Source organism: Epinephelus fuscoguttatus, linkage group LG4 (genome assembly GCF_011397635.1).
Source record: "Epinephelus fuscoguttatus linkage group LG4, E.fuscoguttatus.final_Chr_v1".
Classification (NCBI taxonomy): Eukaryota; Metazoa; Chordata; class Actinopteri; order Perciformes; family Serranidae; genus Epinephelus; species Epinephelus fuscoguttatus.
Window position 1 is genome coordinate 15,718,186 of NC_064755.1, and position 25,857 is coordinate 15,744,042.

The 25,857-nt window shown below is 40.7% G+C and overlaps 1 protein-coding gene across 3 annotated transcripts; it reads left to right on the forward strand.

Moving 5' to 3' along the window:
- The first annotated feature begins 1,086 nt into the window (after positions 1 to 1,086).
- tspan33b (tetraspanin 33b) lies at positions 1,087 to 25,848 on the forward strand. Of its 3 annotated transcripts, XM_049574612.1 has the most exons (9): positions 1,087 to 2,014; positions 2,219 to 2,648; positions 10,183 to 10,240; positions 11,998 to 12,125; positions 12,306 to 12,380; positions 18,571 to 18,666; positions 19,071 to 19,199; positions 22,839 to 23,000; positions 25,491 to 25,848. In XM_049574612.1, the coding sequence occupies exons 2-9, from the start codon at positions 2,625 to 2,627 to the stop codon at positions 25,557 to 25,559; spliced, it is 741 nt and encodes a 246-aa protein (XP_049430569.1). In that variant the 5' UTR covers positions 1,087 to 2,014; positions 2,219 to 2,624; the 3' UTR covers positions 25,560 to 25,848. The 3 variants fall into 3 exon arrangements, with proteins under 3 accessions (XP_049430569.1, XP_049430568.1, XP_049430567.1); XM_049574611.1 differs by lacking the exon at positions 1,087 to 2,014 and having other exon boundaries at positions 2,024 to 2,648; XM_049574610.1 differs by lacking the exons at positions 1,087 to 2,014; positions 2,219 to 2,648 and adding an exon at positions 4,705 to 4,920.
- Positions 25,849 to 25,857: the final 9 nt, after the last annotated feature.

The following is a 25,857-nucleotide window of genomic DNA, read 5'->3' on the forward strand; positions in this document are numbered from 1 at the left end:
ATTAACCTGAATTGGGGAAGGCTTTCATTCTGATGAGAGCATTCGTTTGTCCTCACACAGCATTATTCAGCTTGTTAACCTGCAGTGAAGCTGATCTCTGCAGGTTGTTTCTGCTGCTATCTGTTCTCAATCTGTCGTGTCTTTACATGGAAACTCGCTATCTTTTTAACTGCACGGCAGCGAGGCTTTTTAGTCTTTGTCATGCTGTTTTGACATGACTTCGCATGCAAAAGCAGCATGACTAATGGTGCTGCAGGCTTACTGTAGCTTCCTTCTGTTTGTCCTTAAAAACTTTAGTTAGCTTAAAAGATCTGAAGACACTGAAGTACACTTGGTTTCAGTTTTACACTGTTTATATAAATGTCACCTCTATAAACAGATACCTGCCTCTGTATGCAGAATCTGTCCGCAACGGGACAAGATTTCGGTATTGGAAGAGTTTTGGTTTCCATTTATAGTCTGAGTAGTATTGACCAGTGAAATCTGAACAATAGGTAAACAGTCCATGAGGACAGGCAGGCCAGAATGGCCAGAATGCAATCTCAGAGCCCATCAGCCATGGTCTGAGAACGATTTAGCTTTTAATTAGCTTTTTTATGTATTTGACTATATTCACATGCCATTGTCTGTTCAAGAGATTAACCAAAATGACTGACGTACAAGAGAAAGTCTCAGCTTGGGTATCTGCTGGTTCCACCAGATTTCCCAAAATATTGGCAGATGCCAACATAGACAATAGCTGATGATTTCCAAGATTTGTATAAACGTAATTACAGTTAAATTAAAGAGTCTTTCAAGTTTAAGCGGGAGAGCTGCGTGTGTGTGTGTGTGTGTGTGTGTTTTTTAAGGAACGGGTTCACATTTTGGGAAAAACTCTGATTTGCTTTTTTGCCAAGAGTTTGATGAGAAGATTGATACCACTCTAATGTATGTATTATAGACCACACATAGCTGTGAAACCCCCTTTCCATAGCATCAAATAACTAAGACATACACCAGTGAGTTAAGAACTACCTAAATGACTAAAGCTATCTTTGGGAAAAATATATTGGATATGCACGGTGGTGGGGTGGTTAGCACTCTCGCCTCACAGCAAGAGGGTTGCCGGTTCGATCCCAGGCGTGGGAGCCCTTCTGTGTGGAGTTTGCATGTTCTCCCCGTGTCAGCGTGGGTTCTCTCCGGGCACTCTGGCTTCCTCCCACAGTCCAAAGACATGCAGATTGGGGACTAGGTTAATTGGTGCCTCTAAATTGTCCGTAGGTGTGAATGTGAGCGTGAATGGTTGTTTGTCTCTATGTGTCAGCCCTGCGATAGTCTGGCGACCTGTCCAGGGTGTACCCTGCCTCTCGCCCGATGTCAGCTGGGATAGGCTCCAGCCCCCCCGCGACCCTCAAGAGGATGAAGCGGTTAGAAGATGAATGAATGAATATTGGATGTGTACTTGAGTTTTTAGTTTGGACCATGTCCCATGCACTACCAGAGGATGGGCAGGGCTTATTACTGATACTGCAGCCAGCCACCAGGGGGCAATCAAGATGTCTCACTTTTAGGGAGCTTTGATTGGTCTGTTTGATAAAGATGAAGCTACAGCTAGCAGCCTAGTCTCGCTCACCAGACCTTTCTCAAGAAAAGAAAGGTCTTGCTGCGCCGACTCTCACTTTAAGATTGGAGGAAAAAACGCCCCGGCTGCTTGTATTTCTTTCAACCAATCACAACCGTTCTGGGCGGTGCCACAGCAATGGGGCGCTTGCAAAAATATTGCCGGGGGAAAACAGGTTTTGGTGTAACACGCCCACAAAAATATCGCCTACAGGACGCGAACCATGGCAGAAAAATGGCTACATCCCCGCAAGATCAAACACCGCAAAAGTTAGTAAAGGACGTGTTGAAAACGGTTGAAAACTGCTACACAACCAGAGGTAGTAGGGCGGGACTTCAGCGGGTGGCTCGTTCCGCCCAATGAGAGGCTGATATATGCAGCGAACTTCCGCCCACTCAGACTACTAGCAGCCAGGTAGGTTAGTTTAGCTTAGCTTTACAACTGGAAAAAGCTAACCTGACTGTTTAATGATAACAAAATGCACCTAACAATGCCTCTAAAGCTCACCAATGAATGTGTTATATTGTATTTGTTGAATCTGTACAAAAACATAAGTGTTATGTGCAAGGCTACTTCCCAGTAAAACCACGTCAGTTTTAGACTTCCAAATGTTTCCAGTTTTTATGCTAAGTGAAGCAAACCACCCGCTGACAGCATGGATATAAAGAGAACTGGATACGAAGTTGGAGGCGAGACCCCCCTTCATGAAAGTTGCTCTGTGATGCTTGAAGCCAAAAACATTCAACTGACCCTTATAAAATAACACAAAAGATTCTGCATTGTTGGGCTCACAGACTGGAAAAATAATGGACGTAGCTACCGTGACATCACCCACTGGTTTGTGGACTGCCTTTCTGAAGCCTCGCGTTTGGCATTTTGACCGCCGTCATCTTGGTTTTTGGAGCCAGAAGTGACCATATTTGGGCAAGAGGCTGGCGCTGTGGAGGAGCAAGGGGTGGATCTGACTGAGACTGAGGACACTATTGTTAGACAGCCTGTCACTCTAGCTGCCTCGCCCTTAAATATGGGCCTTACTAACATTAAACAGGTAAGTAATAAAAAAAAAATCACCCCCCATACAGTTGTCATAAATGTTGAAATTAGCTAACTAGACCAAAACCATTTTTGGTACCAGGCTGTGAAGATGTTTATTTCTGCTATAAATTTGGGCATTTTAACACAGGAGTCTACGGGGATTTACTGTTTTGGAGCTAGCCTCAAGTGGCCATTAGAGGAACTGCAGTTTTTGGCACTTCCACATTGGCTTTTTTTTTTAATCAGCCTCAGAAGATGCCCCTTGGTTGGTCCCGTAGAGCAAGCACATTAGAAACTTCTGGTTTAGCTCTCCGCTAACTTACATGGGAATAGTAATTTGATCATGCAGCTTTTCTAGACTTTCCAGATGTTATTAGACCACATGGATCCAATCCTGATAGTGAAGGAAATCATTCTGTGGCAGATACGACACTAAAAAAATGTATCCACTGATTTACAGATGTCTCTTTCCCAATGTTAATCTATGGGAAAAGGTCTTTTGGGCCCAGTGTTATCCTGTGATGGGCTCGGAAGTTAGTATTCCACTGTTTGGCAACCACAAAATTGGCTTCTAAGTCTGGCGCGCTTTCTGGGGGTCTGGCTGACAGTAGCTTAATATTCAGAGTACATACATGAGCAGTTTAGTTTTTCTTAATGAACAGGTCAGTATTTTAGGAAATACTTTGTTGCTGAGAGTAAGATGACACGATTCATAATACTAACATGTTTGTAGGTAAATATGTAGTTACAATCAGCAGGCAGTTAGCATAAAACAAAAGCCGGAAACCACTGGCTCTGTCCAAACTCTGCCACCAGCACCTCTAAAGCTCACCAATTAACACTGTATTTGTTTTTCATGTGCCAATATGTCACATTCGTAAAACTACAACATGACACTTTTCTACACTTCGGTTTCCACTCGTTTCCAGTCAACCAGATGCTGGCAGTAATTTCATATGTAGTGTACAAACATGACTGTCACTTAACTCTTGGCAGAAATCCAAAATTTAGAAGTTGAACGATTAAATCAAACAATACAAAAGGTAAAGTAAAAATGATGCTTAGTAAGAGCAAACTCTCCTGGTTAAGTGTTTGTGGGATTAAAAACAAAGATGTATTCTGTCTAAAAAAAGGATCAATCTCATTAAGTCTAGTCTCATAAGCTCTAGCTCTGGCAAGGTACTGAGGTACCTGAGGGACCTTATGTCCTTCTGTCACTCCACAGGAGACACTTGATGTAATGATAAAAAAAAATCTTGTGATTAAGTATTCACATACAGTATTCCCAATGCCAAGGACAGACTACATCTCTGAGCTATGAGCTAGAGTTCGAAGGGAGCCAGTAGCATCCTTCATATTTCACATTAACTTTATAGTTGTGTGATATATTTTATTTCTGTTCTGTGTCCTCAGATGATCTTGTCAGTCAGACAGATGATCCATTTTGCCATTCGATTATCAATTGAATATTACATCTAAATTTCATTACAGAATTGGTGCCCTGACATTTTAGCTTCTTGATTTATTTGAAGGATATTTGGCTGAAGTTTAGCAGATTCACTCTCAAGCATAAACAGACACAGCACACTGGCGCAAACTGCCCAATATTATTTAATTACATTAGATGTCCTTCCTCTCAAAGACGTCATTGCCGAGCCTTTGTCAACTGTGATTCTGCTCCAGTCTTTTGCAGGAAAACATCTGTCTTTGAGGCTGTAATTTGTAAACTAGAACACAAGCCTTACAGAAGCAATTAACATCAATATTGAAACAAGTGGACAATATGCTTGTGGGCCCATTATACAGCATCTAGGAACTTTGAAGTAACAGGGAAAGACAGGAAGACAGAGAGTGCACGGAGGTGAAAGAAGTTCTACAGTCTGGCAGCTGGCTGACAATACTCCAAAGCTCGTAAGCCATTCAGCTGCAGTCAGCCAGAGATATTTTTTGTGTAATCTGACCTGCCTGCCTACATAGACAGTTCTGGGCCCTACCAGCATGGCGGAGCAGCGTCACACCCTCATGTCCCCTTTTTTAGACAGCCTGACACCCCCACAGCCAGCAAACGACCCCCCTTCCTCACAGATTCACATGGCGGCTGAGTATCTGCGGGGTGGGGCTCGGGTTGAGGACTGTTTTGAAGTAAAACTCACAGTGGCTCTATGTGACAGCAAAAACACCATCAAACAATGGACAGGAAACAGAATCTAAACCGAGCCGAGACGTTCAGTTTCGTCAACCCCTGGATCAGATATTTTCTCTTCTTCTTCAGCTTCCTTTTTTGGGTGAGTAGAGTTATGCTGTTGAAGGATTTGTCTTTGTGCAGCACACGCCAAAACTGACAAAAACACAGCTGTTATGGTGTCCTGGGACACTATATATTCTTAATATTTCTGGGGATACAAATCACCAGCTATCAGGGAGTTGTAGCTTTCCAAAAAAGTCAGATCTGCTAGAAAAGGAGGCCAAACTAAAAACAGCAAAGTAAAAAAGCTTATGAATAATAAATGAAGAAATATAATTCAGATAGTATCCGTTGCTGCAAACAGCAGGAGCACCCAGCCATCCTGCTGCTACCTATTTTAAGTTTACTACAGTTATATATGGACACTGAGATTGCTCATACATCACTGTAGCAAATGTTGAGTGGTGCATTCTTATCAAATCAGTCGAGCACTGACTCATAGTGAAATAACAAAATACCTGGAAACTGTGTACGCCTGCTGGTATACTGTATCTGAATGTTTCTATATATTTTCTGTCACGTACTGTTACTTAAATGTGTTGTAGGCTGCACTGTTTCACAACAAGACTGCACAAATTTCAAGTCCATATGATATATTATATTACTGGGCTCTTACCCAAGGGGGTCCTTGTGCAGGTGCCAGGGGTATGTGAGGGGACTGTTGAGTAGCTAGATTAATTTGGAAGAAAGTAATTTGGCTGAAAGTAACATTACATAGCTGAAAAAGTTAGCTTCAATGTATTGGATAAATGTTTAAAATAAAGAGATAATAGTCATCATAAATGATCAAAATAGATAGCTAAAAGTATTGAACTAATGACAAGATAGCTGAGTGATTGATAAACAGTTGAAATTTGGCCTGCTGTAATTGATAAATGGTCAAAACAGACTACAAGCAACGTTTTTACTGAAGTAGCCTAAAAGTACTGGAAAAAAAACTGTTTAATAAACAAAAAGGTAATGGATAAAATGTTATACCAGTTAGCTAAAGTGAAGCATAAATAAGTTAAATAGTTAAAAGCATCTGATAAATGGTTTAAATAGACAGCTAAGGGTAACTGATAAACAGTTGAAATTTAGCCGAATCTAAGCTAACAGCTAAATGATTAAAAGAGCTAGCTTAAAGTAAGCTAATGTTTAAATTTTGGAAATACCTACCTAAACTATTGGGAAAGTGACTGAAAAACCTAGAAGGTAATGAATAGAATAATATAAATTTTAATTTTTAAATGTCTATCTAGCTAAAAATTCATAGTAAGCTAAAAGTCAAATACACTGAATGAGATGGTTTAAAGGTCCAGTCTGTAGGATTTAGGGATTAAAGGTGACTAGTTACATATAATTATATAAAACAAACGTAACCAAAGACACTGCCTGGGAAAAATATGTAAATTAATTACTGTTACTAACTCATTGACAGTGATTTCAAAAGGGTAACTTCCAAATATATTATTGTCGGTAAAAGGATAAAACATAGAATATAACAATTATTCTGTTGCAGGAACACGTTTGACATTTTTCAGTTTTATTGCCCTGTTCAAAATCATTGTTAGAAAGGTAACAATAATTTACATTACTTTGATGAAGTAATTAAAATTGTTGCATTATTACATTTTCAGTGACTAATATTCTGTAACCCTGTGGTTCTCAAATGGTGTGCCATGATTGAAATCCAGGTGTGCCGTGGGATTTTGTGATAACCACACAATATTATTGTAATATTCAACTATACAAAAGTTATGAATTAATTTTTAATTGACTGTAACAGTATGTTATGTGCACCCATTTCCTAATAAAGAGGCAAACTCTAACTAAAAATTGTAATTTAGTTTAATTTGATTTTTAAAAAAAAAAATTCATGAGGAATTTATTTGTCGCCATTCGTGCAAAGGAGTTGTAAGTGTGTGACATATCACATTATCTTACATTATTTCCAGTTTAAATGGATGTGTTATTGGTGGTTTGATGTAATAATTATTTCATGAGTAAGAGGTGGTTGTCAATCGTTATTTGATATTAGTAAATAAAAACAAACGTGTCGTGAGAAGTGTGATAACACACGTTATGGAGGCTGTTGTGAACAGATATATATACAGGTGTGCCTTGGGCACAAAAAGTTTGAAAACCACTGTAACCTATGACATTTCAAGAGTCACCTTCCCAACACTGGAAATGGTATATAATATTTGTAATGCTGCTTATATCTACATATGGAGTGGGGCTTCTCCCACAGAGTCGACCATATTGTTCTACAGTAGCCCAGAATGGATAAAGCAAACACTGAGTCTAAATAGGGTCATTCACATTTTTATGCCTTCTTGTCTGCCACCATAGTTTTCCTACAACTTTCAGTTCTGCAACCTCTCCATTAGAAGCCATTAAATCCCACAACTGAACCTTTAAAGCACTGGATAATTGGTTAAAGTAGACCAGATTAACAAACAAGAGTGATTAATACAAGGTTAAAATTTGAAATGTTTATCCATTACTTGTAGCTGACTGTTGTTAAGCTAAATGGTTGAGGCATAAACGTTCTGTCACTGCAAGTGGACACTGACATTTCAACTGTTAGAATTATTACTGTATTACATATATCCACTTTTATATGACTGAATACCAAGAGTACACACTGTAAAATAATACAAGCTCCTCTGCTGGTTGTAAGTGCACCTAGGAGGCGTGGAGACAACTGCAACTGTTAGAGAAAAAGAGAAGGAGACACTTAGCTGCAGCCATTAGACCGTGCACCAGGCCTTTTGTCCCTCATCAGCACACAAATACACACACAACACGCACATCGTTAAATCTCTCTCCGACTCCCTCGCTTCCCTGCCACATTACTACTTTGAGCACAAGGATCACATATTGTAGCACTACGGAGTCCCTGCACCTCCATCATATCCCTGTTCATCCATTCCTACACTAACACAGCGAGGGGGCAAACACTGTACCGCACTCTTACTGCGTTTAGAGCCAATCAGCAGTAACTGCAGCCACAGCAGCCACACAGCCCGGCCCGTGTTGACTTTGTTTATCAGACACGGGCTCAGAAGTGAACACTGCAGCCCTAATCCATCAGGTCTTTGTCCCCGTGTCCCCGCGGCTCAGTTCAGCTGGCTTTCACCTCCGCACACAATCCACCGGGAGAAGCCTGATTCATCCCTTTGAAAAGCCTGAAAACAGAGCTGGAATACATTCACTGTGTGTGTGTGTGTGTGTGTGTGTGTGTGTGTGTGTGTGTGTGTGTGTGTGTGTGTGTGTGTGCGCGCGAGAATGTGTGTGTGTCTCCTGTTGCAAATACGCTCTGCCACCCGTATTCACATAAGCACACACAGTGGCGAACTGACAAATGGAGCTGCAGGTGCAAACACTCCTACACAACAGAGAATATCCTTTAAAAAAACAAACTGTGCTTTCAAAACTCTTGAAAACACTGCACAGAAATCGTGCACCATCGATGTCTTGTGTTCTGTCAGCTATTGTCTTGTCAAGTCAAATTATTGATTCACAAATGTGAGGGAGATTAAAAAAGAACCATACAGTTTCAAAGTGACAATTTACTTCTCCGGAGCACCTTTTCAAAAAAAATTGAGTTGGACGTGAGTGGTTGCCAAATAAAAATTACACCTCTTTCAAAGCAAGTTATGCCACGGATCCTCCTCCAGAGATCCAATACAGCCTTTTCAGATAGAAACAAAAAAGAAATCCATGTTCTTACAGACCAAACAAAAGAAGTTCTGTATACAAACGGAGACACACATTGACACGTACACAATCAGTAATCAGGAGACTGTGTGTGAAGCTGGGGGCTGGAAATGACATGCAGACTGTTATTCAAGGTGAAAAAAACAATCAAGGAAAGGAGAGAAATTAGTGTTGACAATGCAATCAACAGGAAGCTCTAATTCCACCTACATTCCACCTTCTTTGCGGTTTTTATTGTGTCAGTACGAGATCACGTCCTCAGCAGCTTTACAACACATCCTCCAGCAACACCATTACTTACAGCACACACACACTCAGCTGTCTGTGCCTGGATGCTGTCACTGTTTTGAGACCTCATTAAAAGGAGGTATTCTTCCCTTTATCCAATGCGTGCACGTCGTGGGCTGCCGATGTCTCTGTTGTGTTCAATATTTTATACAGTATGAGCTTTTTTTCTTTGCTACTGTAATGTTTTCTTCTGTATTTTTACAAAAGAACATCGCAGGTTTCACCCAGATCAAAACCCCGAACTCCACACAAAACCCATCTGTTGCTTTCTCACCCCTTTTCACCTTCTTTCCGATTGTTCCTCTCTGTCTCTGCTGTTCATGCCACTGAAGAAAAATAATAATGATCTTTTGTCCACATACAATAGTCAAGGCACTGCTCAGTGAAGCCTGGGGCGGATAATAATCATAATTTTCTTACTAAGGTCAAGTTCCACTCGACAGGGAGATTCTTACAGAAATACTCCTATGTACAAACTGTGGAAAGAGGCTCTGAAGGATTTCCTTTAAAATCACAGGCAGACCCAGTTTGCCAGAAAAACTAATTCTCCACTCCAAACTCAGATGATTAAAGCCAAGCTCCATATGTTTTGTCATTTTTTCCCCCACTGACGTCCATCTGTCTGTTTATGGGAAACACATAAACTGGCGCTGTTGCCATGACTACTACAGCCAGCACCTGAGGAAAGACACACTGTCACTAATCTGATCACACCTGTCCTGGTTGACCGTGCAAATAGAGTCTGCTCAAAACAAAGGCAGCTCACTAGCAGCACCATATTGTCCTCGCAAGTTTTTCACATATTGAAATAAGAGGAGTTACACATCAATGACTGGTGCGGTTTTCAAATCTTGCATTAGATAATTAAGAAAGATAATGGATCCCAAATTCTCATCTAAACTCTTCAAGAGTAGTGCAAGATTTGGGGAATTTAGCTTATTTCTCTACCTGTTAAGAGTTAGCTGAGAAGATCGATGCCACCCTCATGTTTTGAGAGTGGGTTTATCTTCTCATGAAACTTTCTATTAGAAAGGGAATAAGTGTTTTTCCCAAAAATGTCTAACTGTTTATCTAACCAGGCCGAACCCTCGCCGATGCCCATGTTTCATTTTCCCATTATCATAATAAATTACTGCAGCACTATTTTACAGCCACTGCGTGGAACTACCAGATACTAAAATCATCTTGAAGCAAAACATGAAGCAACATCAGATCTGAGCGACTATAAGAGAAAAGAGAAAAGAAGTCATCTGCTCATTTGCTAATTGATTCAAGTCTTTGTGATTTACAATGTCCCTCTTTCCCCCAGGTTTTCTCCTTGTTGATTGTAGCCATCGGGGTGTACGCTAAAGTCCAGAAGGCTACAGGTACGTCCCTGACACACTATTTCCACATTCAGGTACACACAAAGGCATTTTTTCACACTTCTAAAGTTCTGCAGAAATTGTTTATTAGGGCCTTTGCACACCAGGGAGCATGACAAATAAACAACACAAAAATGCCAAACACTCGCCTGCAAATATTTGTATTCAATTGGAATACTTGTTCAATTAAAGGTTGGAACAGCAGCTCCTCCAGGATGTTGTGATTGCAACAATTACCACAGGCTCAACCAATGCCTGTGAATTTTGCACATTTTCAACAAATCTGACCAATCATCATAGTTTCCTGCGAGTTTCACCAATCACTGCAGTACCCTGCACAACGTCGCTAAATTCCTCGTCTCTGGTTGTGAGAACGCAGACATGTGCGACACAGCCGTATCACATCTGCCAACAAAAATGACAGCTAAAGACAGTGCGAGGCAATTCTCTGATGTTGCTCCAAAGCGGGGATAAACTGTTCTGCACCGTGTGCAACGTTGTGGTTGAGCACAAACATAAGTCACTAGTTGACAAACAGTTTTCTAAGTACAAGACACACCCAGAATATGGCTGAAACATGTGGACAACAGACAAGACCGATGACAATAACAGAGGCTGTTATATCCAGATATATTGCAAGTGCTTGACGAATCTGGGGCATGCATTAAACATGCATGGTTAATGGTGACATTAGTGCGCCTAAAAACACTGTAGTATGCACTGCATTTTTTTTTGGAAAAGCTGCCATGAAATCAGGCATTTTAGGCCGCGATAATCCGAAAAGACGACCACCCAGTAGTAGGAATGAAATAGATTCGCCCTAGTTGAATCGACATAAAGTATATGTCTAAGGCTTTTATTGTGAAAGGTAAAAGTGAAAGGAGTAGATCTGGAATGCGCTGCCTTTGTCAAGGTTGAAAGGAGTGATTAAGTTTGCCATCTTGGTTCAGACTGCAGAGCATCTGTGTTGCTGTTCACCAGTGCTACTCATGTTGTCCTTGTCTTTATAATGTCCTCTGTCATGTAATACAAGGTGCTGAGAAACTCAAACAATCAGCACGCCCGCCACTGTCATGATGTTGTGACACGATGTCTTGTCCGCCCAGTGTCATTGGTTGATTCCTTTATTCTCTGCGTCAAAACTCAGACAACTCGACCTTGTTCTAGAAAGAAAAATGTCTTTTTTTTCCACTGCGTAGTAATTATGTTCTGCGTAAAAGTGCTCATGACAAAAATAACGCCCCTGGTGTGTAAAGGCCTTTTTCTGTGTTTTACCTGTAGAATGTGCACATTTGTTATATTGAGTTATGTCCATCAAGCTCCTGTTGTCTCTCGAGCTGTGCTGGTGTGAGATGGTGGCCTCTTTTAGCTGCACACCTATTGAGCCACCCCAACACAAAACAATCGCTTGTCACGTTTAGTGGGTTGGCAAGGTTTAGCTTTGTCCTAATTTTACCTTGTGTCATTATTTTCACATTCAATTTGTAATATGCAGTAGATGGACACTGAAAATGATTAACCTGAGCTCATCCCACTGATTACGCCTCTTCACCCTGTATAATCCACAACAGCTCACTGATATTTTACGAGAATGAATGCAGCCAGTGTTGGAAGAGAGGATGAGAAAACAAAAAGAAATGGGTGTGGGGTCGAGGAATGCATTTTAACAATGGTTGGATAAATAGAAATAGAAGCAGGGAGGAAAAGAAGTGAAGGTAGGACAGATATCTAAACAGGGGCTGTTCCTGTCTTTCTGCCAGACACGGTGCGGGACACGTTCCTGATCGACCCGGCTGTCATCCTAATTGTGGTGGGGGTGGTCATGTTCTTCATCACTTTCTGTGGCTGCATCGGAGCCCTTCGAGAGAACATTCGCCTCCTCAAGACAGTAATAGACATAACAGACACATTACTAATACTGGCGCTGTGCTTTGCTTCCGATACGGTAGCTCAAATTATATTTAATCCAAAGCCAAGCCTTACATCTCGTGTGTAACAACAAATCTGACAGTTTTGATTCTGCCTTAGTCAGACTGTGCTTTAATACTTGTGTCTTCTCTCACTCTAGTTCTCCTTCAGCCTGACATTGGTCTTCCTCACCCAGCTGGCCATAGCAATCCTGGGCTTCTTCTACTCCGATCAGGTACTCTGTCTCCATACTGACAATACTGTGCGCAGGCTGAGTTATTCTATAACATAAAGTCTCTATAAAGGTCACATTTGGTCTCCAGTTCCCTTCCACAGTGACACTGCCATCGACCATGAATGCCCCTGTGTGCCATTGATCTAGCGTGTTCTTCGGGCATTCTGTGCATTTGTGAACTACAGTGTATAAAACTTAATAAGGCATAGCATCTGAACCCACAGATGGGCCGCCTGAGCCCACAGGGGGAATGTCTTGTTGATGTTTGAGCCACACCGCTTACACAGAGAGAGAAACACACATACAGTATACACCAGTACAACAATGGAAATCAGTGTTTGTGTCGCTGTCTATGAGCCCTGAGAATGTGTGTCTCAGGTTTGTGTTGCCGACTGCCAGAAAGGAGAGGAGAGCATCCTTATTCTCTCTGGATGCACCAACTTACACTGACTTAACTGGAAAATACTTTAAGTATAATTCTAGTTTATTACACCTTGGGTCTTCATACCTATTTGTAATGAGACCAGTGAACTAAGAGACGAGGCAAGAAACATAGTCAGATGATCAGACCTCCAGTTTAGACAGACTTATTTGGTGCACAAAATGAAGGGGAATGATGCCCAGGGATCCTACGACTTAAGACAAGTGGTTTTTAAGACTTCTAATGAGTTTAATGCGAATAAAAAAGATAGAAACAATAGAAACATGAACCCACATCAATTACTTAGGGTTGGCGATAATTTTGCCCAAATTTTTATATATATATATATATATATATATATATATATAAACTTTTTTTTAAATGAACAATTACTTTGAGATTTTCTGATGCAAAGTCCAGAAAAAATAGCGATTGATAAAATTCTACCTCCCATATCTTATCATTTTTAAGACCTTTGAAAGCTTGATTTAAGACATTTAAATATCAGTTAAGGCCTGGTTTTTATTTCTTAATGAATTCAATGCCTTTTAAGACTTTTTAAGGATCAGAGGGACCCCTGGGTATCTATACTGTTCGTTGATAACATCCATCACGGTTTACACACTTCTGATTCAGCGTTGACCTACTGCACTTGCCGTAGCTGTGCACACATAGTTTTTTCTCGGATACAAATCTGACTGCACGTTGTACTGAGTATTAGTAGTGAATTAATTTGTTATTAAGGATTATTACATACTTTTTGAGTGTGTTCACTTTCAGTTTTACCTCCAACCGAAGCAGTTTTTAAGTACTGAATAACAATGGCAAATGGCAAGTATTATAACCAAAGTTGGTGTCATGATGATAATATTCAAGTTGTAAGAAGCCAGAAGTGGTTCCTAACCTTTTCTAATTAATACAATGTGACCTGTCACAACAGGTTGCATGTATATTACTGTGCATGACTACACCTGGACAAAAGTAACTTAATTAAGTATTCTGGAAAAAATATATATATACTGTGCGTTCCGGAAGTATTACCATGATATGTAGTGGTGATGCGCATGTCTACCTACAACCCATGGGTCAGGCAGTTCAGGTAAGCTTGTTAGAAAATATCTCAGGTTCAGGCAAGTGGGTCATAGAGTAACAAATCAGCATTCTGAGTTTAGTTTCAGAAACACTGTGCAAAAGTCCACTGTCCACTTTCTCCTCCCCTTTCTCCAAATCTCTCTTGTCTCCGTCACACAGTAAGCAGCTTTATCATTGCACTGCTGTGCTAAGGCTTTCTGTTATTTGATTTTGACAAGGGAAATCTGTTGAAGTCCCACATATTTAAATCTCGCAAATTATTATCTCCAATAAAAATATTTCCCTCTGCAAATATGTAGGTAGTACACCAGGTAGTAAGCCTCTCCATCCACACTGAATCCATTACATATTCTGGAATGTCATTAAGCAAACCACTGCACCTATCAACAGCGCTAAACATACCAGGCAGGATATCTGCTGTGCACTCAAGATAATACATAAAATGTAAACAATTAAAAGATGCTTGCTGTCTCCCTACGTTTGTACTTTAAAACAGAAAACACGTTTTACAATGTGATATTTACTGAAAATGACCTACAATACAGCCAACGGCACACAGGTTGTCAGTGATTGTCATTACCAGAAACTTTCAGCTCCAGTTTGCAGATTGGGTTCAGGTCACTGATTAATGCATAATGTTAATGAGTTGAGCAGGGCGGATTCTCAAATCAGCCCCAGATGTTGCGGGCTTGAAGAAACCCTAACCCGTGTATAACTACTATTTAATGTGCCAGAAAAAGATTTGCATACATAGTATGTTAAATGCAGTAGGCCAGAGACACCAGGATGTCCTACTGCATCCAGTCACATTCCACAGTACACAAGCCTGCATGCTTTTCTGGCTGTTCTTACCCACAGTCCTTTGCGCAGCGGAAGAGCTTCTTCCGAAGAGGCGTCACATAAACTGAGCCACAGACAGATGACAGCTTGACAACTTTTTGACATCTTATTTTGACAGCTGTCAGAAGCCACAATGACGAATGACACAGATGACAGCCCATTCCGGTGACTGGTTACCAGTCAAACTAAGAGAAATAATAGGAAGAGGAATTTAAGTAAACAAAATAATAATCTTAAGGATAACCAACAGCTGAAGGACATAACTATGACAAAGAAATGCTAATTAAATTTTACTGCTGTGAATATAATGTTAGAATCTACAATGTATGCAGACAATACTGAAAAGTTAAAACTACATCAGTGGTTTTCAAACTTTATATGCCCAAGGCACACCTAAGGGCAAGCTAAAATCTCAAGGCACCTGTATTTATATCTGTGCACAATAGCTTCTATGACGTGTGTTATCACTCTTATCACGACATAAGACAATAAAAATAAGACAAAAATAAGACAGGTAGCTTTCGTGATAGCATCTCCTGACATTTCTCTTTTCTTTCAGTGGTAGGTCGTCTTTGCTGGTGCAAACAATCCATCGTCCCACTCACGGCTTTCTCCTTTTATCATTTATTTTATCATCCCTCACACTGGCAGCCAATCAGGGCTTTTGATGTGTCACAAACGTAGAATTCCTGCACGCAAACAGCGAGAAAAACCTTTTTTTTTTTTTTTTTTTTTTAAATTAAATTACATTTCTAGTTAGCCTCTTTATTAGGAAACGGGTGCACACAACATACTGATTCAGTCAATCAACAGGCCCAGTTGAATTTTGCAAAATAATATGTGGTTATCACAAAATCCAACGGCACACCCGGATTAGCATCACGACACACCATTTAAGAACAACTGAACTACATTCACTGCAACATAGCAACAGCAGAGCTCTCAGGGTTGACCTTCGTCCCCAGCGACCTTAGTGAATGGCTTTTGTTGTGTCACCACGGTAACAACAAGTGATACCATTAAGATCTGCTTTTCTTACTTCAAATTTTGCATAATGGACTCCGACAAATGTACAAGCAAGAGGGTCAAAGTTCAGGGCGCAATGTTAGGATGGGGTAGTATGTCCCAATTGTATGCATACTCCATGTAACAGTGCGTACTTTGTAAAGGCAGCTACAGTGAGTACCAAAAGTAAAAAGAAAAAATATGCCATTTGGAGCACAATGATATATTCTTTTTGAAGTTTACTGTTAACGACATTATCTTCCTCACGAATTCAAACAAGACTAAAGCTGTGACCCAAATTCAGACTACTTCAGAATGTAATGGACAAGTGACAAACTAAGTGTACTCAAAAAAGAACCCTTTATTTCTGAGTGTACTGTTGATGCACACTATTTTCCAAAAGTGAAGTGTGTGAAGGAAATGGAGGAGCTATTCACAGCTGCAAAAAGACAGCGGAGAGACAGCTACTGAAATATCCTAGAAACCAAAAAAATAAAAAATACCAGTAAACAGTAAATCCTCAGAGACGTTTTGTTTTGGCTCAAATAAAGTTTAAAGCTCCAGCAAAAAATCTTAAGATTGACGTACCCACAGCTTAGTATTGATTGGTGAACAGCACAACACTACTGTATAATTTCCTGCAGATAAAATGGTGAAGTGTGTTGATGTCTGGTACACTTACTGCAAAAACAGTACACTATATAGATTTGTATTAAGTCTGTGCACAATTAGTGTGTGTGGTTTGGAATTGGGACGTAAAAAGCAATATCGCATTTTCAGATTGTTTCATCTGAATGAGTTTTAGAAGCCTCCAGAGGTACAATTATACAGTATTTAACAAGGAAAAAGTAAAGAAAGTCTGAAGAACAAACATAATTTTGTCTGGAGGATGCTTTTTTCTATCCATTTAGAAAACAATAATCATTTTGAAACTCGTTGTGTGGGGTTCTGAGCGCTGAATAAAAGTGTCTGTATGAGAACAGGCAATCTACTTAATGGCTGCATAAATGTACATATATGTATGTGCATTCCTGTGTAGGCAACAGAACCCCGCAAATGACCCCAGTGATTAATCTGAAGGCTACAGGGAAAGGAAGGATCCCCCTGCTAGCATCCACTTATCTCCTACAGTAACATCCCATTAGGGCTCCGCTGAGAATAAAAACACAACAGCCAGCAGTGGCAGCGTTCCCTGACATCAGTGTGTGGCGAGGTGCCTGGTGCCTGATGATACCTCTCCTCTCCCTTGTGTTCTCTGTCAGCGCTCGGACTGCCTGCTGCTAAACAGAGCAGTTTAACAACCCTCCCAGCATCCTTCCCCGCTAAATGATTCAAATGCTTCGGCACTTCAAAGTGGAACCAAATGTTCCATTTCAACAGATCCCTTGAAGGAGACTTTGCCACTAATGACATGGGGAGGTGTGACGGTGGGCTGTGAGGCCCACGAGCGTACCGCACCACGTGGGACGAGGGGAGGGGAGGCGGGAGAATGCTGTTAAAATCCTAACAATTTAGCAAAACTACTTCGGGATAAAACATTTTGGGCTATTTTGATAGAGCTCACAGTATTTATCAACATAACCTGTTCCAACGTCGGCTGCAATAAGAACAATTCAGAGAGCCTTCAGCAAACCGCTCACAGAAGTTCATTCCAGGCTTAATGAAATTTTAAAGTTCAGCAGCTTATTAGCATACAGCGCTCATATTAGCATATATTACATCTGAACTCAGCCTGTGTAACCGTGGCCCCTCCTTGTTTTCAGAATTTTTAAAGGATGGAGATTTGCATTAAATACCTTTTCAAACACTCAATTTATATGTGAGAATAGAGGAGCTATATAACAGACATATTAAACCACAGACAATGAAGGCGGACAAAATAATGTAGCACAGTATTTTAATGTCTGAATCAGCCTCATCGAGTTTGAAACCCTCATTACAGATTATTAAAAAAAAAAATCAATGTATTTCATTTATATTTCATCTGGGTTTTGTTTATTCAGCTCGAGTGGAGATGATGAAAATCACCACATTATAATAGCAAATGGGTAAATTCAAGCAATTATCCACTGCATGTGTGCGCTCTGTATTTGGCATGCACTGTATACATTGATGTCGAAGGCATGAATGATTTTATTATCATTGTGCTGCACTCCTGCAGCCTTCTCTGCAGCGGTTCCTGCTCCGCTGCCGCCTTGTCGAGATACATCCCACAGGATGCTCATACAATGCAAACAAGAGGATGTTATGTGTTCCCCTCAGACATCAGCCATCATTATTTATGTTTATTCTTACATGGGCAGATACATGAGCGTAGAATATTCAGTGAAGAGACTAGTGCTGCATAGCGTATCGTTTATAGCCTGAAAGCTAATTTGTTACACGTGTCCCTTGGTGGCCTTTTATAAAAGATGCATTTACACTGCACTGTATATGCAATTTACAATAAAAGGTAGATCAAATCCAAAGAAAGCCACCGGATTAACCGTGAATATACGTCTGCTCACTCATGAGAAATGGTTTTATCTTAGATTTAAAATGATCCCAGAAATGATCCATTTTGAGTCGTGTAAGGATTTCCACAGTGTCTGTCCAAAGGAGGTTTCACAAAAGGCACTTTGCAGTCCTCTATAGATGCAGCCTGAGTAATTAACTGAGTCACAAAGCCAGAGAGGTTTCACCACTGAGCACCTTAGGAGCCTGCTTATATAGACATTTGTAGATAAGTTCACCTCTGGTAATTTTAATGAAGTTATTAAAACTTAACAGAATTAATTTCTTACCTACATGGCTATGTTTATATTAAAGCTATTATTCTATCCTCTCTCTTAGACTCGGGACGCTTTGGGAAAGTTTGTGAAGAAAGCCATCGTGCACTACAGGGATGACCTGGATCTGCAGAACCTGATGGATTACATCCAGAAAGAGGTGTTGTGGCTAGTTCCACTTAGCTTGAGTGCCTGTAGCTATTCACATCACACACGTCTTCAAATTGATCACAGCTAGTGGTTTATTGAATATGTCTGAGCACTAAACCAGGAAACCGCAACCAGAGACCACAGGGCTGTGTGTTTTACGTTTGTTATCTTGGCCTCGGTGAGGGATTTCCACATGAGAGGCTCCATGTTACATACAGTTCCTGTGCTCTGTGGGTCTCCTCATGTGATATTCCTCTTCCATCTGCACATACTGGCACACTTGCGAGCCTGGGTTTTCCCATGGGAGAAGCCCAGACTGGCAGGATGTACAGTGCAGAGCAGGGCCACGTTTCTAAATATAAACCTGTGCTGTGCTCTCCCCTCTATTTCTCTCTTCGTCTCTCTCTCTCTCAGTTCAAATGTTGTGGGTGGAACAACTACACAGACTGGTCCTGGAACCTGTACTTTAATTGCACACATGAGAACCCCAGCTCCGAGCGCTGTGCCGTGCCTTACTCCTGCTGCACTCCTGTTCCTGGAGAGGTGCGTGCTTTTCTCTGTCGCCTCTTGACTTACACTGTGTGGACAAACTACTATAAAAGCTTAATGGAAAACTAAAGTAACTTCAACTTAAAAACACTGTTTCAAGGAAGACTTGGGTTGATTTCCAGTTAGCAGCATTTGTAAGAGATAAAAGGAGATTTCAGAGTAGTGTCAAGCAATTAATTGCATTTCAAGGCGCTCTGGGTGATAAATGTGTAGATGTATCAGTCACCAAGGACACAGTGTGCAAAAGTTTCAGACTCTCTGGACCTGCACTTATGAGTTCAACCTTCGCCACTTACATGCAGGAAAGGAATATAACAGCAACAGTTTAAAACTGGGTTACCTGCTAAAACTCGGCTCTCTGAGTAAAGTGAGTGAGACGTTAAGATGCTATAAAAGAGAAGTGGAAATGTGGGTGTGCTGATGTGCAGCGTCTACAGGTGAGGAAAGTAATAACTTCTTAACCAGGGGTGTCTAATATATGGCCTTGGGCAAGAACCGGGCAGCTAAAGGGTACAATCTGACCCACTGGATGACTGTGCACACCTAATATTGACAACTTCGAGCCACCAGGTTTCAGGAGCAAGTTAAACACTAAGTAGCCTACTTCAAGTAAAGTGCCACTTCAGAAGCTGACCAGAGTTGCCTGGGAACCAGATCTTTGTATCTCCACACGCCACCGAGTATGAGTCGAATGATTCATCTGACATTGTGACATAAAACAGTGGCTTCTCAGTTAAAATAAAAAACAATAATGAATGCCACAGGGGGGAGTTGATTAGCAAACCCACGCCACATGCAGGACTAAAGCCATTGTCAAGCTGTTGTCAAGTGGTGTGCCGGAACCAATGAGGACTAAAAATAACAACAGCAAGCACCACAGACAAGATTGACGCCTCTATAAAAGCTCTTTTAAATCAACATGTCTTCTCGATATCGCCTGATGTCACAGTTTGTTTTTGGCTACCCTTAAAATGACGTTAGACTCAGGCCAGGACATTGATCTCTGGTGATTGGTTAAGGAAAATCAAATTTCCCAGCCCCACAGAAATTGGCTAGATTGGAAGTAATGTAAGACCAAAGATAGAAACAGAATGTCACGAGTTATGTCTGTCTGATATCTGGCAATGACCAGAGTACAGTTCTCGGAAAAAAACAATGAATACTTACTGTGGTCATATGATGTCAAGATGTCATACACTGGGCGAAATACTGTGAATCAGCAGTTTCAGTACAAAAGAATCTGTATCAGACTTTTATCTTTAAACATAATTGGTGGAGCCGTGTTGCTATGGCACTGCCAAAACTTTAAACTTGTAAGTGGCTTGCAAGAATAAGTTATCCCCTGCCTTTTTAATAGCTTCCACTCAGCGTGGTACGGTGAAGCCAGTGTTAGTATACAGGAGTAAAAATGTGTGGGAAAATGCACATGTAATGACAGTGAGAAGCAGACTGGTAGAATGTGGAAAAACTGTGACACATCGTTGAAAATGCACTTATTTTTCTTACCACATCTCAAGCTGTTTGTCATCTTTTTTGTAAATGAATATTCCCAGAATGTGCTTCTATGTCTGTACCCTAAAAGAATCGGAACATTTTGGAGGTGTTGTTATTTACAGCTTATTCTGAAATGGATTTACTGGTCTGGGCCACCTGAGATCATTTTGGGCTCTATGTGGCCCATGAACTAAAATGAGTTTGACACCCCTGTTCTAAACAGATCCGCTTCCTGCAAGTTTAACAGGTTGAGAGCATTATCCTGGTCCCAGACTTCCGAATTGCTGCCCACACTGTCAGATTTGTTCAGAGATTCATACAGGTCTGGCGCTGCGCCCATTGACAGCTGTTTTGTCCCAATTTCAGAGACGATTGACCAACGAAAGCTTGTTACGCTAACATTTGAGACTGGGGACATCGTCTTTTTTACATTGCTAGGTACAGTAGCAACATTTTTCTTTGTTTCATGTAGAAAACAGAAAAATGTAAACTGCTCCTCGCAACCACTACCATAGCGTCTGCGTCAAATGAATTGGCTGGCTATAGGGACAGATATGTCACTGTTGAATGGTTAGGGCAGCCAAATAAATTCCCCTCCCAAGACAACTACCAGAACCTTTATGTAAAGCTAAAAGAATGGGGTAAAAATGAAACTGCAATGCCAGTTTCCTGATTATCAGGCTTAATAAGGGTTACAATAGCAGCTGTTTTTCTCTGTACTGATGTCATGTTTTCAGGTGTTAGAACACTTCATCTCACACTCTCTGCCTGATGGCCACTAATTAGATAAGATGATACAAAACAAATATTTTTTAAGCTTTAGAATCCAGATTTCTCTGTGTTCTTGACAATGACACTACAAACACTATTTACGTTACTTTGACGTTGGATAAGTGCACATACAAGTGTGTCAAAAGTGCAGAAGCTATTCAATTCCTTGCCTGGAGGTGACATCAGCAGGTCTACATCTTCAGGTCTAAATTGCCGCTGATATTACCTTCCTTTGGGTGAAGTTAGTTGTCATGCATAGAACTGGTCTGCCACTTTCTCCCTTATGAAGAGTCTGTAGCTTGCATGAATGATTGCTGTGTGACTGTGAGTGTCTCGGTAAGTCAGGAGCCAGCTCCATGAGGTGATTTGCAACTAAAAAACATTTCAGAATGATAAAATAATCAAGGGAAAAGTCTCTAAAATCAAGCAGCACAACCTGCATCGACAAAGAGTCACTGCAGACAAAAGCTGGGGCTAACCAACTGGGACGTTTACACTCATATCCAACATATAGAGCGCTGATATGTGGTCTGATATGCAGACTACAGAAACATGTTGTGCGTGTGCAGGCAGTGTTGGCAGCGGTGATTTACCTCTTTCAAAATTTAAACCCTTTTCCATGAAGATTTTAAGGCATTTTGTCTACACAGAATCAACACACGCAGCTACCTGCACATGCATAACAAATGAAATGTGTGCAGATAAGGACGCATGCTGGCACACAAGCAGTATATATGTAAATAGTGTTCTCGTGCATGCATGAATACACACATTTGCACTTGCACAAAGACACATCCAAATTGCCTGTCTAACCTCTGTGCAGATACACAGCAACACAGCTTACAAGCCACCAATGACAATTCCTTCTCGTTTGTGTGGAGACAGAAAACTAAAGAGTGCATGTAGATCCATCACACTAATATTGATTATACATCATGCTACACGGAAAACAGATCGCAGCAACCTTTTTCTACATGGGTGAACAATCAATTAATTAAACATCAGAGGAGCTGATGCAGTGCTGCAACCTGCTGTTCACAGCCTGTAACTGCATGGCTACTTTAGGGACTGAACAGCCTTCCATGTCACATCAAATGCATGTGGTTGTATCATACTTTTGCTCTTTTCCTTCCTCTTCTTTATTCAAAGTCTTTACAGTTAACAGGCTTCTGCAAAACTCTCCCTTGGCTGTCATAATAGTTAAAAGATTTGTCAATGCAAAATAATACAAAACTTGAAACAGCAGCCTGTGAAAGCATTCTCTGAAAACTATTTTCAGTGTTTCACGTTTCATCAACAAGACAAAAAGAAAGATTATCTCTCCAACTATTGCATTTTCTGTCTTTGCCTTTCCCATCTGCCTTACAGACAGTGATCAACACTATGTGCGGTTTTGGGGTTCAAACCCAGAACTACCTAGAGGCAAACAAGTCGATCTACCCGGTAGGCTGTGCGGACAAAGCAGTGATGTGGATCGAGTCTCATCTGTTGCTGGTGGGCGCTCTCGCACTGGGTCTGGCCTTGCCGCAGGTAACCACACACATGCACTTACTTTAAGGTATACTTCACCCCAAAAATGATCTTTTGTGAATCAATTATTCACCCAGTGTTAAGCTGACGTGGGGGAAGAAAACTTTGTTTTTCTCGCATGTCTCCGGTGAATGAAGAATCCAAAAAAACAGAAAATTCATAATAAACTGAAGTCAAAGGGGTCACATTAAACTAAAGCAAAACTATAGCAAAACATTCATTTACACACTCACACAACTTCTGTAATATAAACCTTCACCTGCGTACTGCACGAGCCGTGTGAGAGTTCAGTAACAGATGTTTTGATATCATTGTGCCGTTGTTAAACACACTCCTCTTTTACTCCAATTCATCAACAGTTTTTCTGTTTTTGGATTCTTCACTCACCATTGAGGCATACAAGAAAAACAAACGTTTTCTTCACAAATTAATCGTAACACTGGGTGAGTAATTAATAAACAAATGCTCACTGGGGGGATGAAATACAGAAAAATATAGAGAAATGTTGGTTCAGTGGTTCTTTGGCATGGGTTGTGATGTCATAGAACTACTGCTGCACTTATTAAACCTCTGTAATGTTCTTTAGAGGTTCTCCACTGGTTCTTCAGCTTAGTTTAGTTAGTTTTAGTTTACTGGGGAAAGAATAAAAACATTAAAACAGCCTACAAACAATGTAATTCCAGAGGATAACACAGTTAAGCAGTGACTCTCTATCTTTTTGCCCCCATGAGCACAGAAATATTTCAGCTTTGAAAAAGTATCAAGTAGCAAAACGTATTGTGTTTCTCAGTAAAGATTTAGTAAATGATTCTTCTGAGGCAACATTTCAGAAGACATCATTAATAATCATTCATATTTTAGGTAATAGGCTCATTAAAAAGCACATTGGCTCATCCATAGTATAATAAGGTATGGTTCAAGGCCCCCCTAGGCACTATATGGCACCTCTAATGATTCTATACATCACTATTTGACAAAGGCACTGTACAGTTCCTTTAAAAGATGGGTGCCATATAGCACATATTGTAAACATGTTCCCCTATGATTACAAGCCAAAGAACCTCTTTTGGGTACTGTTTAGCCCCATTTTTGTTTGGAGTGTATTCCTTTAATTCAGGCTGTGCACTAATTGGCAACAGTCATTGGCCATCAGTAACGTCAGACAATTCTGGGCTGAAATGGCTCTAGTCTTGTCTTAAATAAGTTCACACACGCACACGAGTCAATATAGGCATCAACTGGGGGCTCACTGGATTGAGCGTGTAGCGATCAACATATCGACGGACCCGGCTCGCTCAAAGGCAGACTGGCATGGTGCATTTGGACGAGGCTGCGAAATAGTCCGAGCAGCACTTAATCAATCAGAACCCAGCACCTTTCCTGAAGTAACACACGTACAAATATCAAGAGAGCTTCCACCAACTTCCCTGCTCAAGTGGAGATTGTCTCACATAGAATTAGCCTGTTTAAGCACAGATGAAAAAAAATCTAATAAAAATCTTATTCTAAAAGAAACCAACAGGGTGTAAGGTTAATGTGAGGCTACTGGGATAGAAGTGATTTAAAATGGAGGGTTATACCTAGACAGCAATAACTAGGCGCAATGGGACAATGAATTTTTAACTGCACATTATTCATTTATTACTCTACTCTAGACCGCAAGCTCGGGTTAATGTGCAACCGCAGTAGAAGTCTGCGTGTGATAATGTAAGATTATGGGCCAAAGAAAGAAGCATAGTAACGATTCCCCTCCTACTCACTGAGCACCACTGCACAACACACCTCAAATCCCACAGCATTAAGTGCTGTTAATAAGTCAAGTCAATATGTTAGATTTGCCATGAAATCTAATTACTGTAGTACTTATCAAAAGCTGCCTCTAAATAATTAGTACGCTTACTTATCAAGATGATTCAGCTACTGTCACAATGCATTCTGCCACAGCGTGCAGCTTTGCCACCGGATCTTTAGCCTGATCTCACTCGCTCTCGTATCTGGCTGATTGGGTCCCCAAAGATCCTGCTAAGAGGGAAGCGTGTGAATTACCCATGAGTCCTGTCAGAACAATTGCACCAGTATTCCAGTTGCTTTGATGTGCAGGAAATCTGATGATGAAGTTCTCTTTTTTGTCTTGCACACCCTAACTAAACACCATTACTGGATTTGTCGGCTTAACAAGCCACTGTTAAATCAAACTGTTAATTATTGAAAAGCTCTGTTAAAAGCTGTGTTTGCCGCTGAATATGTGCGTCCTCCCTGTGAGGAACACTTTGTCATCAGCTCTATAGGAAGTGATATGTATAAGTGTTAGAATCCTCGTAAAATGGGTGTACAGTAATTTCAAGTGACACAATCCAAACAGTCTTATCTCATTTTGAACATTTCCTCCCTGCGCCAAATGAGCTCGGGGGACCTTGAGACGCTCGGCACAGGCTGTAAAGTTACAGAGAATCTGCTCTGTAATCTAAAGTGGCTGCTACTGTCCTCTAGATTGCAGGCATCGTGCTGTCCCAGATCCTGATCTCTCAGATCCAAGATGAGATTACCTCAGTGTTGTGAGAGCGGGCCAACGCAGGAGGAGAGGAGGAAAGAAAAGAACTTACAGTGCTCCATTTGGCTCGTCTGACATGTGCAAGGACATCTTTTTTTTTACCGCAACTGTATCACTGCGACATTTGAGTACATATTCTTCCTGTGCTGCTGCTAACAGGCATCAAACTGTGGTACACACGGAGTCATCACATGCAAAATGCAAAGTGTATATTTATTGGTTTTGAACATGGTTTTTGTATTGATTATTGACATGAGGATTTTATTTCTGAAAAGTATTTATATTTAAATGTGAAGTTTGCTAATA

What these genes read in the sequence shown, in the direction of transcription:
- tspan33b (XM_049574610.1), top strand. Translation starts at nt 4,825, where the DNA reads ATGGACAGGAAACAGAATCTAAACCGAGCCGAGACGTTCAGTTTCGTC. An exon ending in GCTTCTTCTACTCCGATCAG is followed by an intron (nt 12,381 to 18,570) that starts GTACTCTGTCTC and finishes CCTCTCTCTTAG; the next exon opens with ACTCGGGACGCTTTGGGAAA. An exon ending in GCACTCCTGTTCCTGGAGAG is followed by an intron (nt 19,200 to 22,838) that starts GTGCGTGCTTTT and finishes TCTGCCTTACAG; the next exon opens with ACAGTGATCAACACTATGTG.